Genomic DNA, 21,231 nt, shown 5'->3' with positions numbered 1-21,231 from the left:
ATTCTTTTTTTTTTCTAGATAAATACATTGACATTTACATCAGTAACAGTTTATTATTTTAAGGTTGGTGAGAGGTTAGCGTTGCTAAATGAATTGTAAAATTGCAGCCATGTCCTCAGAGGCTAACTCATTTAGCAGATTTAGCTTCAAATGAACCTCAGCTGAAATGCAGGATAACCAATTAGGTTTTCTAAAAGCATGTATTTTAAAATCACTCGGTTACTTCACTTTTATTTACTCAGCCACAGTGACCGGTGAGCTGAGTAAATTCCCCCAATGTAAGCAATGTGTTCTCTGGTGCCTGTTTGACAACAAACAAAAAGGTTTTCTGGTAATCAAATGAATCTGCTGTTATAATGAATATAAAGTTCAGAATCAAAGGCCTTATTTTTCTTATTTCATGTTTTTCTATCTTTCTGTCTAAGTTATGCAAACCATGTGGCGTTCCATCCCAGTGGAACGTGCATCGCTGCAGCCAGTACAGACAACTCTGTCAAGGTGTGGGACATCAGATCCCACAAGATGCTGCAGCACTACCAAGGTAACACCTCAAACATGACAATCAGTTCAGAAGGAGGGTACCGAGGGATCGTGGGCATTTCATTCACGGCTTACTTTGAGTTTTATTACCAAGCGTTTTAACACGTCAGAACAACAAACATCTTGTAAGTTAGAAACCCAAGGGAATTGTCTCGTCTTTTTAATCATCTCAACTTGCTTTAATTCATATTTTTGTGGGTAGTTGTGTTTTTACCACTTCTCGCTTTCTTATTCTGATTCAAGCCATACCCAAATATAAATCCCTCGCCCCCCTCATGCAGCTCAACACTGCCTTTTATGAACTAAAAGAGAGCTCATCAGTGTTTTTAAACATGTCATAGAGTTTTGCGGCCAGCAGAGGGCACTAGTTACTTGTCAAAATTGTGCTCTCCTGACGTTGTGAAAGCTAAGAACCCATTCACCTATTGGAAGAGTAGTTTCAGGTTTGGGGAAGTTTTGATGACTTGTCATGAGCTACTATATTGGATGTTACAGTATGTATGTGTTCACCTGATGTCCAGGCCTTTTCAAGTTCCACAGCGACTGAAGCATGCAGGATTTACAGCCGCAGAGATCCTCAGTGGGATCCAGGCAACATGTTAGTGAGCATCTGTCCTGCCCTTTGAGCAAAAGGGCCGAACCTTTTATCAGTCATAAAGCGACACCTACAGAGCGATAAAAGTGTTATCGCTCAGTAGGTGTCGCTTTATGGCTGATCTTGTCCTCTGACGCCAAGTTTAAAGAGACACATTGAGAATGATTATCAAAGCAAGTTGTTGTTGTTTCCTCTTATCTGATATTCATTATAAACAGAACTATGTCTCGTTGTAGCAGTATTTCCTTCTGAACAATATTTTTAAAGAGGAACGTTTAGATTTGTTTTTGTCAGTGTTGGTGCCCCCTGCAGACCAAATGGTGCATCTAATCTATTTGCTGGTTTTGTCCCGTACAAAAGTCGTGTAAGGGTTGTTTTCCCTGAAATTTCCTCCTGGGATTAATAAAGTATTTCTGATTCAGATTTTTCTGATGAAAAATGTCACACATGTTTAAGATAATTTCTTAAAAGCCAACGTGTGTTACTTATCGTAAATCAAAATTCATTAAAAAACAAACAAACAACTATTTAAATCATCAGCTCATAGTGTCCCTGATGGTCTGGTTTGCTCTTGTAGGTCATAAAGAAGAATCAGTATTCATTTCACAACCAATTAAAAAAACAGTCCTCATAGATCCATTAGATTGTGTTTTTAAAGGTTCCCTGAACAAGGTAAAGACATTAATGTTTCCATGTGTGAAGCATAGTAGCAGAGTTAGCATGAAGCTGAATTTCATCTCTACCTCTTATAAGGTCGCCTTGTTCTGACTGAGATTATAATGATATTGTGCAATAATTCCTTCCTGTTGTGTAACAAAGGGGATCATTTATATGTTCAAAGATGATTAATAATGTTTGAAGTACAAGTACACTTGATTCTAACCGTGTGTGTGTGTGTGTGTGTGTGTGTGTGTGTGTGTGTGTGTGTGTGTGTGTGTGTGTGTGTGTGTGTGTGTGTGTGTGTGTGTGTGTGTGTGTGTGTGTGTGTGTGTGTGTGTGTGTGTGTGTGTGTGTGTGTGTGTGTGTGTGTGTGTGTGTGTGTGTTCTCAGTCCACAGTGGTGTCGTGAACAGCTTGTCTTTCCACCCAGCCGGTAATTTCCTCATCACTGCGGCCAACGATTCCACAATGAAAATCCTGGACCTTGTAGAGGGCAAGCTACTGTATACACTGCATGGCCATAAGGTCAGAGACACACACACACACACACACACACACGCACACACACACACACACACCTTTGACAATTGAATAGCATTTAGACATCCTACGTGCCGAACACTGCAGTGTTCTCAGGCATGATCAGGATGGGTCGTGTCTGTGTTCCTGTGTTTGTATTCGTGAGGTTTTGGTGTGGACAGTTTGTGTGTTTGACATCTTCTTTGTGATTGTTTGATTGTCTGAAGTGTGAAAGAGTGTTTCTCTCTCTCTCTCTCTCTCTCTCTGTGTGTGTGTGTGTGTGTGTGTGTGTGTGTGTGTGTGTGTGTGTGTGTGTGTGTGTGTGTGTGTGTGTGTGTGTGTGTGTGTGTGTGTGTGTGTGTGTGTGTGTGTGTGTGTGTGTGTGTGTGTGTGTGTGTGTGTGTGTGTGTGTGTGTGTCGTTTCCTTTTTTTGTACATGGTGTATTTTAGTACTTGCCAGGCGAGCAGGCAGCCCACTCATAATGACTCATCTCAGGGTTGTTGGAAGGAAACTGAACAGTTCTTCTGCCTCCATTCCTCTTCTTCTCTTCCTCCTCCTCTCTATTTCCATCCTGTCCTGTCCTGTCCTGTCCTGTCCTGTCCTTTTTTTCCCCCCCTCTCTACAACTTGAACCCACCTCTCCGTGTTTTAGCAACACCAGTCTAATTATCTTCCTTGTTTTCTTCGTTGTCTGCCCTCATTTTTTTTTTCTACCACTGCCACTCTTTTTTTTTTTTTTTTTTTTGCCCTCACATTTTGGCCGGCTGGTCAGCTCTCTGACTGTATCTGTTTGTTTGAACAGCTGATGGACTGGCTTGCTGGCTAGTTGTAGAAATCATTGGCTTATGTGCCACAGTAGCACACGTGGTCCGTCTGTTTATCTATCCCTCTGTACAAGTAGCCCCCCCCCTCCCCTGGTGTTACCTGTCCCTCTCATAGTTATGCCAAGGCTTTTTTCTTTATCAAGATTTTTTTTTAAAAAGTACTTTTCCCTGGTCTCTCTTCACACCTTCAAATGTGTCATCTCCTGCACTCTGTCTCCGTCTCTGTTGTTGTTCTTTTTGGCTCACTGGTGACTCCACCAATCTGTTGGTGCTGAGAGTGCTGAGGGTGTTAATTGTCTCTCCAGTCGCATAGTTAGCTGTAAGAGAGACCCCCATCTGCTCACTGTGGGTGTGCAGGTGTATTTGTGTTCATGTCTGCTTCGCTCTGTTCGTGTACAGTACGCAGAAATGCACGAGGGGCTCTGAGGGAATGTTTTTCTTCTGCTGCGTCTGACAAATGCGTTGTTTACCTCTCCTCAGGGGAACCATACCTGGCTGGGTTGAATCCGTCTAATTTAGGTTAATTTGTCTCTCCGCTCCCATGTCTGACAGCTGGGGGTTTTTTTTTCTCCGAGTGATACAAAACTTTTTATGAATAAAGTTTCCAGCTGTGTAAACGAGAAAACGGACACAAACACTTCAAAGTCAATATAACAGCTGAACGTTTCTTTGATCTGTACATTGAACTAAACATCGAACAAACATTGTTTTCATGACAACTGCCGAACAAAGAGTGCCGCGTTCTGTTACTGCAGTGAATCCTTCGGAGCGTCTGGAAGAACATTTCCAGAACATTCCTCAGGTGGTTGACACGACATAGTTTCCCGCGCTCTCGCTGTCCGCTGGTGGGACACACAGGTGAGGAACTCTGTCGTGGGCGATTAGAGAGAGAGAGAGAGAGAGAGAGAGAGAATTGTAAACGAACATCCATGTAGAAACAGAAAGGACATGCAAATAAGATAGATAACATGAGGCTGTTTGGTGTTTAATAAAAGGACCTGTTCCATCGGAAAGATGTCCTTAAATGACCTCCAATATGATGGTACAGAAAACACTGATGATTTGACAACAGCAATTATAATAATTGCATCACACTAGACAGGATGACAATATGTTGACCGATCAATAATTTGTCCCAACCCTGTGTAGAAAAGAATATTGTGGTTTTAGCTTCTTTTACCTTAAAGCCTGAAGTTGCCTGTGATCTTAAATGACACAGCCGGCAATAATAAGGCAGCCTACAGTGTACAAACCACCAAATATTGGTTGTTTTCTGCGTAAGGCCATTGATTTGGCCCACACCACATGCTTTCTTTAGTCTTAAGTGACCGGATGAGCAGTGAGCAGTTTTACCGAGGGGGGCCCCGGCCTGGGGCCAGTTGTTTTGTCAGAGGGGCTCGTTCAACCTAGAATAAATCGACTTAGATGATCGAGCTGTTTTTATTATTATAGCGAATAATATCGCACAGCATTAACTACCACAACCTAAGATACTCCTGCTGTATCTAAGTATCGAAGGTCAAACCAAAGGTATAAAGCACAGGGGGGGCCAAAGGGGGGGGGGGGGGCAAGCTCAGTGTCACAGGGGCCCTGGCTGCTGTTGGCCCCTGCGTAGAACGGCCCACGTGGATCAGCTGATCACCTGCACATGAACAGCACAAAATAACACGCTGATGAGACTCTACTCAAAGTAAAGAAGTATATCAGAATGTGTTCAATGAATGAATGTACATATGAGAGCCAATATCAAACACAAGTGTTTTTGTTTTCTTCGTGGAATGTCTACATAACTTTGTGTCTACTCCTGTCCTTTCTTTTTTAGTTTTTTTTTCAAGAGCAGAAACAAGGACCACAGTTATGTAGCAGCCTGATGTAACGTGTCCTTAAACGCTCTCAGAGGTGTATTAAAGTGAATAACAGTGTACAGATGAAAGTCAGAACAGGGATTTAATCATATTTAGTTAGTCATAACTTCATGGAGAGCACCATGTGGGGCCTGTCTGGTTTCTCTAACCTCAGTACATTTATCAGTGCATAAAATGTGCCAGTTAGGTTCATTGCCCTGTCAGCCTCTCTCGCTCTCTCTCTCTCTCTCTCTTGCTCTCTCGCTCTCTCTCTCCGTGTCTTGCCATGGCAAGTGCCAGCCTGGCAGCAGGCATTAGTCAGAGCCGAGACAGAACACGCTGTCTGTCAGGCCGTCGCGTTGCCATAGTGACACTGTCTGCTTCTCTCAGGTGCTTCAGGGAAACCATTCCTCACCCAAACCAGCCTGTCTGGGTGCCAGCCGCAGGACACAGCAGCTCCTTTTTTTTTTCCTTTTTTTTTTCTCTCCACCAGCAGCCTCCCTGTGTGTTTTCTTTATTCCTTCCCTTCTCTTTTCTTCTCTCCTGCATCTTCTCTTTGAAAACAGTCAGAGGGCCCAGGCTCTAATCGCTGACCCCACTCTGCATTGTGAGGGGGAGAAGAAAAGAATAAACCAAGAGAGAGGGGTTATTTCTAGATGTTTTTGTTTGAAGCTGGAAGCCTGTCTTTATAAAAAAAAAAAAAAAACACACACACTTGCACAAATACACACACACACACACACACACACACACACACACACGAGAGTCCTGACTTCCTCAGGTGATTGTTTTTGGCTCTGACCACGTGTGACCTCACCCCACCTGCTTCTCCGCTTTCTGGTATTGATTGCTCTGTTGCCACCCCTCCTCCACAAACACATGAGGAAGCTTCTGTTCAGAGTGAAGTTTGGGTTCCTCTGGAGGTTGGACGAGTTTTCTTCAGTCCATAAGCTTTAGACACAAGGAATAAACACTCAAACTCTCCAGTCTTGTATATACTGTAGATCACTTTTAGAGGCAAGCATGTGTAATTGTTTTTCCTCTGTTCTGTTCAAACCCTTCAGTGGTTACTTCCTCCTACACCTTTATTTGAACACCTACGCTCTCATTGTTGCCTCGCAGTATAAAACCAATTGATTTATAGCAAAATTCAAACTCACTTAGTTGAGTTTAGAAGTCAATGAATCTACTGAATACAACATATAGTCGACGTATACAGTAGAATTTCTCTAACAATAAGTTAAAGTCTTTATTAATAAGTCTATTTGTGTTTTTTCATCTTCAATAATCATTTTGTGTAGAACGTGTTAACAAAATAAAAAATAGATTGTCATCCCAGTTTTCAAAGCTGAATGTTGTGTGCTTCTCTAAACAGCAGCCAAAAAGAAAGCGAGAGAAAAGGGTAACTGAAGTAAATGCAAATCCTCATCTTTGTGTGTCTTCAGGGTCCAGTGACCTGTGTGACCTTCTCCACGACAGGAGAGTACTTTGCCTCGGGTGGTTCCGATGAACAGGTAATTACTTATTCTAGCCAAAGATCAGCGTCATGTTTGTGTCACAGTGCTACCTTCAGTTGTGTTGGCCTGTTATTTAAAGCAGCAGCCAGAAGAAACTGACAAAGAGAAGATGAAACAGTTGTTGTGCTGCACATTTCATGCATCATTTTGAACGTCTTTCTGTTGCACCGCGTTTGAATAAGTTATTCTTCCCCTTCAGGTTATGGTGTGGAAGAGCAACTTTGACTGTGAAGACTGCAGCGACGGCGTCAGACTGCAGCGTAAGAATAAGACCGGCATTAAGACACCACCAACCAGTTCAACCTCTCAGCACAACTTGAACCCACAGCCATCTGCACTCCACAGCCAGGTACGTTCAGGGGGGTATAACACCATATAATCAGCTGTAACCATGTGGATTTTACATTTCTGATTTCTACAGAAGCCACGCGATACATTTCCACAACTAAAGAAAGTTGGGACCTATCGGGTAGAGATGTGACTTAAAGTGCAGCTGAGACATAAAAGCATTGATTGGTCATCTTAAGGTTAGGATAAAGTGGTGTGAAAACTGAAATGTAAACACAAACATCTTTGGGCCTAAGTGTCCACAATTGCACCCAAAAAAAAAAAACCCACCTAATGAATAAAGATTGTGCACATTAGCATGCATGTGTGCTGATTAGACACATGGCCGTCAGTAATTCATGCTGCCAGTGTGGCGGACTTATTTCCTGCCTGCTTCTCCTCCCTTTGAAGTCTGCAGTTTTTGCCCGAAGCTACATCCTTATCTCACATTAAGGCGAGGAATACCCACTTATTCTGCAAACACGTTTCGATACGCAGGACTTTTTCTTTTTTTTTTTCTCCATTACTAATCTGTGCTCAACATTCGACGACATCCTCAAATACGAACGACTTTGACGATACTTCACCGCTCTGAAGGTGATTTATCTCAAAATGTCAGTGTCTGTATATTAAACATTTGTAACTTTTGTTTGTACTCAAGTTCATTGAAGTACACGTGACACTACACTTTCCTGATAGTAACTGTTTTTTATTCTATTTGACATCCGAGATGACTCATCCAATATTGGGACTCAATAAACGCCAAAATCAGTTATACTTCTAAACATGATGATACAAATCAGACCTTCCAGACTGGACAGCAGCATCTTCTGTACTTTTCATGACTGTAATTTAATATGTCATATCATTCTCTGTTTCAGTTGTCTTTGGAGTCTCTGTTTACAATGATTGCTCCACTCCCTATCTAGCTTCTGTGTTAATCTGCTAATGGAGAAAACAGAAACGAGAGTGATCGTGCAAACTGAAATACTTTTGATTAACTAACTTATGCATGTGAGTGACTTACATTCATGTCATAGACAACCTGTCCTTAATAAAAAGGCCCCATTCAGGGTTGTATAAGTTGACATAGAAGGAATGAGTGAGTGAAAATATCAGCATCTGAACAGTGTTTGACTCCCAACCTTTTTTTTCCTGGCCGTCCCTCTTCTTGTATCTCAGAAAAGCTGGACCCACATGAACGAAATCCTGAAACGTTTGTGTCAAGAATTAACATTGAATTGAATTGTTTTGATCATAATCTAAATTATAACTGTAGCTGGATCCTTCTGTGTGAGGAGAAGTTCTTAGTTTACACAGTTGTGTCTGCACACCTTTGAATACACTATCCACTGAGTGTTATATCACATGTGTAAATCTCATTTTTGTCGACTGGAGGAGGATACCGTTTATACACAATCTGTGTGGTTCAACAGTTTTTTTCTGTAAGTTAATTAATAATAGATTGCTTTTCCATATATTAATTACAGAAACAAATGTTGATTTCAGTTTCCACGAGTCCAAGGTGACATTTTAAAAAAAAACTCTGGAGTCAAGTAAATCATCCAGATGACAATGATGCTTATAAGCATCAACCATTATATCGACCAGTTGGCAAAGTGGAACCAACCAATACTGAACCTTTTTGCTTGATTATTATGATCACTTAATTATTTAAACAATATGTGAGAGAGATTCTGCAGAATACAAATGACTTAATTGTCTACCTGAGGAAATGTGTCTATGGGTTGCGATGTGCAAAATAAACCAATAAAAACACGACAAATGGCAGTTAATGCAAGATAAAGTCAGAACATCCGATCTGAAAAGATCAATGAGTGGAGACAAACAAAGTGAGAAATGATTGCAGCCATTAGGTGTGATGAATTATTTAAAGAGGTTGACACACACACACACACACACACACACACACACACACACACACACACACACACACACACACACACACACACACACACAGAGGACAGGGTGTCACAGCCTGGATCAACCTCAGGGAAGGTTATTTGATTTCAACCTCTTTGACTGCTACAGTGTTACTTACATCAACAAGGGCACAGCCAAGGTCCCCCCCCCCCTGTATCTCACAGACACACAAACAGCGTCTCTTCTTTCTGTTATTGATCCCCCCTGGTAGAAGTTCAGATCTGCCCACAGTGATGCTGTCTCCTCTTTACTCTCTATTGGTAAACTAGAATAGAACAGGGCTCTTAAAAAAGAAAATCAACCAAGAAGAAATAATGGCCAGTGTGTGAAATTGAATTTGTACCACTTACAAACGACGCCCTATACAGTCGAGCTTGATTCAAAGTCGAGCAAAGAGTCATTCAATCTAAAAAAAAAATAAATAAAAAAAAAATAAAGTATTTTAAATCAAAGGCGTGAGCAGTATTAGGCTTGTAGAGGTGATTCACCTTCACACTTGCTTGAATCATGTAACTATATATCTTTTAACATCCCTTAACCAGCAGCTTCTTTGCCAACCATCGACCCCTTCAGGCTCTTTTTTTTTTTTTTTTCTTCATCTCTGTTTGACTGTGTCTGTCTCTCCGGCTGATGTGATACACAATTGTAAATGGATTTTAATAGCTCTTCCACTCGACAGCCGTTATTACAGAGATGCCTCAAAGGGCGATTAGAAAATGGGCAGTTGGGCCGTGTGGCGAGACGTGATTAGTCCGTTGTATGAAATGTATTCTCTTCTGAGAACTGCTCTTCTTGTAAAAACCCATTTCTCTGGGAATAGGGTTTTCAAATACAGCACTTTATGTCACATCTCCTTTTTAATTAAACGGGACACCAGGCGGTTTCAGATCTAGTGTTTGTGTTTGCTCCTTTCAGCATCGAAGAACGAGAAAAAAGCAAAGTAGAAAAATGATAAAATACAATGCAAATCTAGGGTCAGTGTTTTTGATCTGCAGATTCTTAGCTCAGTATGAAAAAGGCTTCTCAGAAAGGTTAGGCAATATGTATGTGTGTGTTTTCGGTTAGGCCTGACTTAGTGTCACAGTATTTAATCAAACAGAATCCATTTTAAAGCTCCTGTGAGGAACTTTAGCTTTGTCGCTTTTGGCGCCCCCAAACTTTACCTAATTTTTGTCCTCAGTGCTCTGAAATGTAAACTAGTGTCCCAAAATAAAGATGACACATTTCAAAAAATATATCTCGAGGCTTTTTAATGAGAAAGGAAGACATCTTGGTTTTACAGTGTTTTGATTTCATTGTTGTCATTGTCATTGTTGCACCTAATGTATTTCCCCGTCTGCTAAATAGAACAGCAGGCGTCAGTGTTCTACAAACTCTGACACAATTTGTACCAGTCCCTTCTACTGAGGTGCTGAGCTTTAAAGCCAAGTAAGCAATCAATAATATTCCTCTTCCAGAGAGAGGTTTGTAATTTAAGCTTGCTGAGAATCATTTCACAAACGTAAAAGTTTTGTGTACTTCCAGATTGCTTCCAATTATGCCAAGTTTGATGTGCGTAAAATATTGAATAACCTTATCCTGTGTCTTCTCTGTTAATTGCCAGTCATGATAATGCAAATGTTGATATGTTTGCAAAGCAGTTCAACAGCTGAGTACGATGAAACATTCCTCGTGTAGAAACACTGAGCGCACCGTTAAAGGTTTTCATATTTCTGCACTGGTTCTGATCGTTAGATTTTTAAAGTATTAGTTTGGACTAATGCAGGGATACAGACGTGTGAGAACAGGTGTTCTCTGCTTCATGCTTCGCATGTAAAACATGTTGCAGATACCATGAAAGCTTTTTTTCTTCAGTGACAGACTTCATATCCATGACGATCACTCTGCTTGAATGAAAAGCCATCAAACGTGCATGAAAAGTTGACTGGCACAATAAAAGATATACATACTAACTCATTCTTGATTAAGCCAAAAAAAAAAATCTCTCATTTAGATTATGATCTTCTAATGGCTGTTTATTTTGAGATGAAAAAAACACACTGACTTCATGTAGCTCATCAAATGTTGTCATTTTCTAACAAGGACATTTCTTCCTACCTTTTTTAATGTAGAGTTCTCTATCACTGGTTTCACTTGAAGTAACGCTATTTAATGCACCTGGAAGCTCTAGCTTCCTCGACTTTCCTTTTCATGTATAATTTAGCCATTCATAATTTATTATTAATACAGGCCCCTTTCATCTCTCATAAACTGCCGAGAGTCTTCGCACACGTGTTGCCTGAGGAGGCAGAGAGGAGAACGCTGCCACCAGCCTCTCTTCTTAATGTGTTCGTTTTCTTCTCCCTCTTATTCTAAGGCTTTGTGAGTTTGAAAGGAGAGTATGAAACAGAGGGAGGGCTTGATGGAAGACAGGATAAGTGGATCTGATGTGCAGTTATAAACGGTCTGATTTTCAGAGAAGAAGAATGCGTCGAGCAGGATGAAAGGATTTTCATGGCTGCTGTCGCTCACATGATTGAAAGCTCGATTTTAAACATATATGTCAAATTACATGTCAACCAGGGACAAACAAACAAACTTATATTTACGACTCTTATGACAACCTCCTGTTTGGTAAAATCACGACTAACTTCACTGAGGAGAGCATCTTTCGTACGTTACTTGATAAGGTATTTATAGTAGTAAAACCCGAGAGGTGCTCTTAATGGCTCTATAATGTGTTAACGCTGAAGAAGAGATACAGCCCAAAGTCACTCTGACATAACTAACATGTTCATTTCTAAACACTGAGAATTATGTGCAATCAAGGGCTGGGCAGCCAATAAATTTTGATGCAGAAAGTAGTTTCCGTTGCAGTTTTTTTGTTGTTGTTGTTGTGAACAGAGAAGTAGGCCGGCTGTTTTTACCCTCTATTTGTCTGGCAAACGTCAAAGCAACAGGTGTTGCAGCATTGAAAGCGTGCTAGCTTGATGGAGAATTACCTGACTCTACGCGACCATGAAAGCCTTGTCATTGTTTTTGATGAGTTCAACCAAACGCCACGTAAAACTATGATAAATATTGGGGATGCTTTAGATCAAATGGCGAGAGGTTAGAACGCAGAAAGGATTCAAGACCGATTTCAGAACTGGCTAAACACTGAAGCTTCAGTGACCCATCGACATGGCAACCTGCATGCACATTGATTGCAGGGATGAGGGTGGAGGGGGGGGGAGACAGCTCTCACATTGTTTTGAATTTGGACTGCAGTACCCATTTCCAACACTAGGTGTCAAAGTTACATATGGGTCCTTTAAGGATAAAGAGTTGATTATCAGACGAGCAATGTCTATCCCTACAGTATATATGGCAGAAAGGGGAAAAAAGAAAATTGCAAATGTGGATTATAGAATCAGTCTCATATCTAGGTGGTTTAGACTCAAGATACATGTGGGCTTGTGAAGCTACAGGTCCATGTACTTCGATCATCAAAGGTCACTCAGGTGTTAAAGTACCTTTCCTTGCCTATTCAAACATTCAGAGTATTGCAGCCACCTGTTGCTCGAATGCATTGCACCAGGGGGACATTTGCCTCGAGGGCCACTCACTCTTAGCATCAAATCCACAGTGACTCTACAAGCAGCTAATTTGATATTTTGATCCTTTAATGTACTTGGATGTGAAGCTCTATGACAATTTGCCAGTGATGGGCGCTTTACCAGAAACACACGGGCCTGGTTGTTGAACACAATAAGCCAGCTTTAAAATGAGGGTTCTGCAGCTAAAGGACAAGACTGTGTGTGTGCAGTTCAGTCAGCCTGTGTCTGAGCTCAACACTGCCGAGTAAATCTTTACGTGTGTAGGAATAGATGCGGCCATGTGTGTTTTTGTTTGTGTGTGTGTGCATGTGTGTGAGGGAGTGCTAACTATTGCTGACAGGCAGATCAGCTCTCTCTGATCACATTCGCTATAATCCCTACATCCATTCCCCCCCCCCCCCCCCCCCCCGTCTCTAGCTTCACATCTGGGTCTCTCTCCTGCTCACGTGTGCCGACAGACGAGCCGCACACTCACAGCAGGCTTCCCCTCACTGCTCAACACACACACACACACACACACTCAGTCACACACAGTTCACTGCACCGCTCGTCTCAGCTTGAGGATGTGGATTGGAGAGCGATGAGGGGGGGTTCTCTTTCTCCGTCACCGTTATTTTACTTGTTTGCAAGACGGAAAACGGCTGTTTTGAATGTGCTCAAGCAGATCAAACTTTACAGGCACTCATGCTAATAAAAGGTGTGTGTGTGTGTGTGTGTGTGTGTGTGTGTGTGTGTGTGTGTGTGTGTGTGTGTGTGTGTGTGTGTGTGTGTGTGTGTGTGTGTGTGTGTGTGTGTGTGTGTGTGTGTGTGTGTGTGTGTGTGTGTGTGTGTGTGTGTGTGTGTGTGTGTGTGTGTGTGTGTGTGTGTGTGTGTGTGTGTGTGCTAGTTTCCACAAAAGACATTTGGTTTTGTTCTGACAGCAGGTGAGTGCATTTGACAGCAGGAGCACAGAAAGCGACTGAGTGAGCTTAAGAGGGAAGGGAGGTGAGACACACGAGTGTTAAAGAAGACAAGATAGCGACAGTTAAAGAAAACCTAATGGTCTAGCAGAGTGAGAGAACATGCGAGAGGGAGGGAGAGAGAAGGAGAGAGAGGGAGAGAGGCAGGCAGGCAGGGGGGAGAAACTGTCTGAGCACGTGAGGGAGCTAGACAACATGAGAACACTGGAGACGAAGTGGAAGCACGAACATAATGAAGGGAGAAACTTTTTGAGGCATTAACAGACACCTGTTCATCTTTGTTACACTGAAGACTGAGAGAGAGAGGGAGAGATTAATATAGATGGGGATCAGGAGACATAGGAAGAAATTAATGGAGGGACACAGGAGAGGAAAAAAAAGAAAAACGATGGAGAAAAATAGAGCAAGAGAGGCTGCGATGGAAAATGAAAGTGATGAGCTGATTAAGTGGCGTTACTAAAAGGCTGTAGTGAGAAACACCCTCCCTTTATAGCCGAGACCAGGAGCATAACTCAGAGCTGAGTTATATCACAGGCTTCATTCATCAAAAGGCATCATTGCAGTGTGTCATTGAATGTTTGCTCCACTGTAATGAAATGATGTCTCAGCTGTCGGTGAAAAGATTTGTCTGGATCTCATGGTAATATGATGACAGACATACACACCCTGCAGCCTCACCTACTTAATTAAAGAAAGGGGTGTTTATATGATGCTTAAATTCATCATTCTGGCCAAGCCATAGAAGGCAAGGATAATAGATTATCTCTGCATGCAAAATCCTGCAAAAAATTATTTATTTTTTTTCCCACACATTATATAAAATATGTAGTTCAGCATAATTATCACCCACTATACCATCTGTGTTCAGAGTAGTGTAAAGAAAAGGTTAAGACTGTATCATTGTCATGAATTTAACTTCAACACAGACATCATCCTCACACAGAGAGCTGGTGTCGACACACATTGTACTCCTGTAAATAATGTTTGTTTTTGGGGTTTTTTTGCCTATGGAAAATGAGGTGGGCCACTAAAGTGAATATCTCCAGTGATGATTATAATGGAGTTTGATGTTTGTGCTTCATGATCTCAGGAACAACACAAATCTGCCAGCTCATGTTTTATTTGCTCTGGCGGATGCAACATGTCCCTGTCTTTTTGATTTCTATCCGATTTTTAAATGTTCTGGTCTGTGACAACTGTTTTTGTCTAACATAAGGATGCTTAAATACTATATTTGTGCATGTTGTTAAACAAATAATATGGCTGCTCTAGTTGCAGAACATACTGGGTTCATTACGGGGTCAGTATTGTGCAAACTGGACTCCATTGTCGATTATAAACAAGTCAACCCGTGTGTTGTAGTCAAAGTAATTCACATCATGCTCACCCCTAATAAATTAAGAAATCTCTGAAAAATTCCTATTTTGACTGAATAAATGTAACATGTACAGTTTGACACGTACGTATACTAATCTGACAATCTGCTGGTCAATTAAAGTGTCTGTCGTCAGCTCTTCACTGTGTTTGAGAAAACATTAGACCTCTGGTAAGCTTCAAACTATATTGCTTGAAAGATGTTTTGACGTACTCTGCTCACCAGCTGTGATCTTTTGTAATAATGTAAAACAAGCTACCGCTCTAAAGTGGTTTGATCTGAAGTCGGCAAAAGGATTATTTATGGGCCAAAAAACGTCTCCATGTTTGTCTTTCATACAAATGAAGACAAAAAGTGTGTCACAGAGTCGTGGTATTACTTTTTTTGAGTAAAAATCTAAATAAATGATAGGATCATTTTCACCAATAATAAAACATTACTCTTTTCTGTTTGGTGTTCTTTTTTTTTTCCCAGTTTCTCCGTTAACATTATCTTGTGACATTTTGACTGGTTGAACACAGGTGTTGGTAATAACAGTAATGATGACTCTCTCTCTCTCAGACAGGCTCGTCTGTGCTTAATACCACAGCTCTGGCACCATTGCAAGTACATGAGATGAAGCCATGATTAGTGTTATTAGTTACACCTGTGTTTGACAGGACAAATTGTGCACTGTAACATGTTATCCACAATCCAGCTGAATGCATGGTACATGTTGAGTAAATGCTTTGACTTGTGCTCTTTCCATTCTGGAAAATCTGTTAACTCTTAATAATACAGTCATTAGTCACTCCAATTAGTAAAATGTAATGGACTCTCACATGTATCGTTTCGGGCCCTCGCGCTTCATCAGGGCCCCAATAAATTTTGTTTATTCTCCTGGTATTTGGACTTAGAACTTTCTTCTATTTTTGATGTTTTCTGGTCCAGCACCCAGGACATATGAACCGTGTCGGATGTGCGAGCACTTTTGGCTTTACAATACAGTCATGACCTGTGTTTGAACGTTTACTCGGCAAACAGAAGTATCTAAAAGGAGACTCATTGCTAACATTGATCAAGCTCTTTATGACACCAGACGTATCGCCTGTGTCCACTCGGTACACTGTGTTTCTCACACCTGCTTAGAAGTACTTTTGTCAGAAACAGTATTAAGCCTTTTAACCTCCTAATGTCATTTAAAAAATGACCTCTTAAATCGTAAATGTGTTCCCTTTCTTTTTAAGGTTTCATCTATTTTTAGATACTTTCAGGTGGGTCGCCTCCTCTACAGTATGCGAGATGAATGGTTTTTCATGCAGGTTGCAGGGAAAATTGATGGCTTGCTGTGTCAGACTAAGAGTTTAATTTGAGCCTCAGGAAATTTTCCATCGTTGGTTTTTCCACTCCAGGTGATTCATTAGGTGGGTGGTTATACTGTGCGAACTGTATGTATGTGTGTGTGTGTGTGTGTGTGCTGGTGCATATCAGGGTTTTCCCCTTCGCCCGACGTAAGGTTACGGCGTTTCAAGATGTGTTGAGTTTCCAGACGATATCGTGTTTGAGCATCAACATCGCTATGTACACATGTCACATCGCAAAGGACGGTATGTAATAAGGCAAATAAAGCCTGCACTGGTACACTGGCGAGAACCCCTTTACTGCTTGATTGCAGATGACAGCTAGAAATGTTTGCTTTTGTGACTAATTCAGAGAATACAAACAGCTCTTAGTCTTATTTTCAGCGGCCTCTTTTCTCTTTTACAATTTTAAATCTAAGGTTGTTGTTTTTTTGTTTTTTTTCAACGACCGATTCAGGCCGTCAAAAGAAACACGAGGCTTTCTGCATGTCCGCACACACATCTATGACTGCTTCTGCTTTTCTGTATGAGCATGTGTGTGTTTATGTAGGGACCAGGGCTTGCTGTGTGTCTAAGCAGCTGTTTTAATACAAAGCTATAAGTCGTACATTCAACAAGAGTTAATCCAGTCTTGGTGGAGCGTGTAGGCTCAGCAGAACTGCTCTATTGTCTCCTCTCTCCCTCTCTCTCTCTTTTCTCTCTTTGCTCCTATCTCTGTTCCACCATAACAGAAAATCACAGCAGGAAATTAATGGACTAGGGGAATCCTGCCCCAAAGTAAAATATGTATGAGTTCATGGTGGCTATGAGGGTCTTTCATTGTCTTAGTGTGTGAGAATGACAGTTTACTCTACTTTGTATTTTAATATTGAAAAGTGTGGCTGCCAAACGATTAGTTTCACATTTAGAGTCACATTTTTAGTCACATGTTTGAAATTCTATTATTTCATGTTTAAAATTAAAAATGGTCAGACCTTTTATTTTTAATTTCTGGTTTGTCTTCAGCTGAGAGTACTTGCTTTTATTTTGGAATAAAGTAAGGATTTTCTGGTTAGATAAGGAAACGCAAAATGAAAACAGCTCTCAACGGTAAAAAAGTGAAATGTTTGATGTCATGTGGTGGATATTACTTTTGACTTGTTAACTGATCAGTCTGGAAGTTTTTTGGCTGGTTTGTCTGATTTGTCCACGGTGTGCCAAAAGGGACAAAAAAGCATTGGATTTGATTGGATTTGAATCTCCCTCGGGATCAATGAAGTATTTATCTATCTTAGACTCACTAAACTTTGTTATCTGTTTATGATTTGCCAGAAGTGACAATTGAACCGAACTTACTTAGAAGCATTTCATGTGAACCACTTCCCTTTACTGTGTCGAACATTAGCTGTTTCAAATACATGGAGCCAGGTGACCGCTGACAGCTCGGTTTATCTGACCTCATTTTCACAGTGAGCTCTCAATCATGTTCAGGTGAGTGTAAATAGATGAACTGTATTGAGCTCACACACACACACACACACACACACACACACACACACACACACACACACACACACACACACACACACACACACACACACACACACACACACACACACACACTCACTCACTCTATGTTCCAAGACAGAGGTCTACTGAGACGGACAGAAATATGGAGTAACCTATAGATGTGAGCACGCAGTATTGAGTCACATAGACATGGTTAGGGGGAGATGTGGTCACTGACCTACATGTGTTTATGTCTCATTGAATTAATCACAACACAGACAGACTGACTGGCAACTTGATGTGTGTGTGTGTGTGTGTGTGTGTGTGCGCGCCTGTTTGTAAGAAAGAGAGTCAGCAGTTTCCACCTTTTAACTCCATAGCCCTTTTGAACTCTGTGTAACTGTCATCTGTACTGAAAAAAAATCATTCAAACAAAGTCAGTGAGAAGTGATTAAGCTGCAAGACATGTGAATGTCTGTAATAGGGCTGAAAGGCATCATCATTTTTTAACTAGTAGTAATAAAATAATGGAAATGATTGAGCTGAATTCAAAAGCAGGCCAGTAGGCTCATGTTAAAGGAAAACATTTAGATGACCTGTATTTATTTGGTTATGCAGATTAAAGTAGATTATTTAAAAGTTGACAGTTGCCAATTTTCTGAAGTATTTAATGATGTCATTTTCTATTTATGAAAAAGTTAAGTCTGTATATACAGTATCTATAGTTTTAATTAGTTGAGTCAGTACCTAAATCAACATTCAGTCTTCACAAAGACTGGGCACAATTTGACAGGGAGCATAAAACTTAATATTTCCCAACATCAGATACCCTTTTACGTGAAAGATTCTGCTCCAGTCCCAAAACAAAGCTGCACTGTCATTTCACTTCGTGTATTTTTACAATAAACCATGCAACAGTGTAATATATGTTGTATGTAGGTGTCCGGGTTTATGATTAACATTGAGTTGCGGAAGTGCAAGACGCAAACAATCAGGAACTACCACTACACACACACACACATATACACACACACACACACACACACACACACACACACACACACACACACACACACACACACACATTTTTGCATTGGATTTTGGATCATTGAAGAAAACAAGCTCTTTGTCAAACACACTTTTCTGATGTGTAGCTGTTTTGTTCAGCTGGATAATATTTACCAATGAACACCATTTATATAAAGTTTGAAGAGTTAATGCAGCCGAGAAGTAAAAGGCAAACATTATGCTACAAGCTAACTACACTGCGGCCGGTATATTTTGACGTTAAGACGTCAGTGGTTCAGTGTTTTTCACAAGCTAGCGTGAACTCATAGCTTAATAACTTGTTAATTAACCTAATATTTACAAGAGCACTGACAAACATGATTAGAGGCTGTAAGGAGGACTAGTTCCTGGTGTGATGACGTTTAATGTCTCTGACAACTGGTGTAGTCTCAGTTAGCTACTTGTTAGCAACCGCCGATTTAGGTACGTGTAAAAACTTTAAAATTCACAAGAGTGGTTCTTAGCTAATGTAGTTTATCTCGTCTAACAAAACTAAGCTTGTGTTAACTACAGACCTTGTTTCAGGCGTCTAGCCACAAACCCATTCAAAATCCCCATTGACTTTTAAAGTTTAGAACCCATATCGCTAAAATGCTAACTTACTTCCGGGTTTTAGGATTCATTCCTGTGCCCGTTTATTACTCCACGGTGTGCTCTTTAATTCCCCCTGGAGAGAAATAACGTTTTTGAATTGAACTGAATTGTGACCTTTACATTGACGACAAGGTATAGCAGGGGTTTATCTGTCCCACCATGAACAGGCAGTCTCGTAATTACCTCCATGTAACACTGAAAACCCAGACAAAACCAGTGAGATCATGCGGATACTCGTCAGTGTTGATTTAAAATGACGTAAGATTCTGGTAAAGTGGGCCCATGATGATTGAGCGTGGAGAATCCAAGCCCAATACCCGACAGAAACTTGAAGAAATGATGTGTGAAGAGTTGACAACTCTGTTTGACTTGTGGCAATTATGGAGGGAGCGTAGGCGTAAACTGCAAGATGAACATCATTGTTGTCAGAAAAACATTTGAGTCACAAATATTTGTGGTATCGGCCACACACTCGGCTCATAAAAAGAGCCTCATGGAGGTCTGAGCAAAAACAGGAATCTCATACCAAAGATCAAAAACATGGGGAGAGACATATGAGCTGAGTAAGGCTTAAGAGGTCTTATATTATTACTGATGTCGCTCACTGGTCCAGATACTTATACTTTGCCGCAGACAGTCAGTTTGTGATTCATGAATGATGTAATTCAAGCCTGTGTTCTTTCTTAACGAAGAAGACCACATCAATAATTTATTTTTTCTGGTTAAATAGTTACTTAGTAGAAACCAATGTAAAAGCGCTTATAATTCAGGGATGAAACAAATAACACAGGAACAGAGCCTCAGCCATTTCACAAGATCTGTGATGTGATCTGTCTCTGTGGAGGCCCTAAGCGTCCATTGCATTGAGACGTCTGCTTATTTGTCTCGTGTAACCGAGATGCCAAAGCGCCAAACAAACCCGATACAACTTATTCACTTACGATATTGATATCGCAGCCTTAAGTATTGGCCGTTATTGTGTATACAAATATTGATCCGATATATCGGCACAAATCATGCATACTTTTATTACTTATTTTGTAGTGTGGAGTGTTAGAAAAGGCTTGATCCAGTGATGTTACTCAAACAAAGAACAACAACAACAGCAACATCAGCAACAGTAGGTATGAGAAAAACTGAACCATTTATTATTAACCAATGGCTTACATGAATAACCTAAATAAATCCAATAAAACAAATTATACTTTTAAAGTCTGTTAAATGGTCTGCTTTTCGGAGCGCTTACATCTGAGATTTTAGATGCAGCCCAATAAAATCAGATATTGGTTTTCTGGCTGATATCGGAACGATATCAATATCGGGTCAGAACACCCCTAAAAAAAGGCTTAACTTGGCAAGCCATGTCTTGGTCTGGCGTACTCATTTGTAGGTGGCCAAAAAATGATCATATTACCACATCAAAACAAGCTTCACTAACTCCTGATATGAAGATGAATTCATCTTTTATAATGAGAAAATCAGCTTTATAATCCAGAGATAGATAGTCAGGACCCCCTGAGGAAATAGCTGAAATTAAGTTGTTTTAATGGGTTTAATGGTTGTCTCGAGATAAATAAGTCAAAATGGATAACATAAAATGTTTAGATGCAGGTCAGTTTTTGGGCTTTTGTAGGCCTGTTTTTTATTTTTTATTTTTTTCTCAGTACAATTCTTCATGTTGCATTCTCTGTGTTTCTAGGCTTCTGAACCGTCTGAACATTTAAACGGACACGACTCCCACACTGCCGCCCACACTCAGAGCGGCAATGGCGGCGGCAGCAGCAGCAGCTACAGCAGAGGGACTCATTCACACAGCTACAGACACCCGAGCTCCGCCTCCTCCTCCACCCAGCAGACACAGAGCGAGGCCTTACCTCAGGACACACAGCGAGTCAAAGCACAGTGTCAGGCCTCCGACGGGGGAGTCCCCGCTGGTCTAGCCAGCACCCTGGAACACATCATAGGTCAACTGGATATTCTCACCCAGGTAAGCAGAGTATGTGTTAATCTTTCATGACAAGCAGCATGCATTGTGCTCTCACTGAGCCTCCCACTCACAC

General features: G+C 40.9%; 1 protein-coding gene across 1 annotated transcript in view; it reads left to right on the top strand.

Moving 5' to 3' along the window:
- poc1a (POC1 centriolar protein A) overlaps positions 1–21,231 on the top strand; it is a 38,043-nt gene that overhangs the window by 4,438 nt on the left and 12,374 nt on the right. Inside the window, exons 6-10 of the mRNA XM_079341539.1 lie at positions 426–541; positions 2,186–2,319; positions 6,427–6,495; positions 6,698–6,847; positions 20,871–21,158. Coding sequence (XP_079197665.1) covers positions 426–541; positions 2,186–2,319; positions 6,427–6,495; positions 6,698–6,847; positions 20,871–21,158 — 757 coding nt within the window. The remainder of the gene's footprint in view (positions 1–425; positions 542–2,185; positions 2,320–6,426; positions 6,496–6,697; positions 6,848–20,870; positions 21,159–21,231) is intronic.

The sequence above is a fragment of the Symphodus melops genome (genome assembly GCF_947650265.1).
Source record: "Symphodus melops genome assembly, chromosome: 4".
NCBI lineage: Eukaryota > Metazoa > Chordata > Actinopteri > Labriformes > Labridae > Symphodus > Symphodus melops.
Note: the sequence above shows the minus strand (reverse complement) of the source record. Positions and strands in the feature narration are given on the sequence as shown.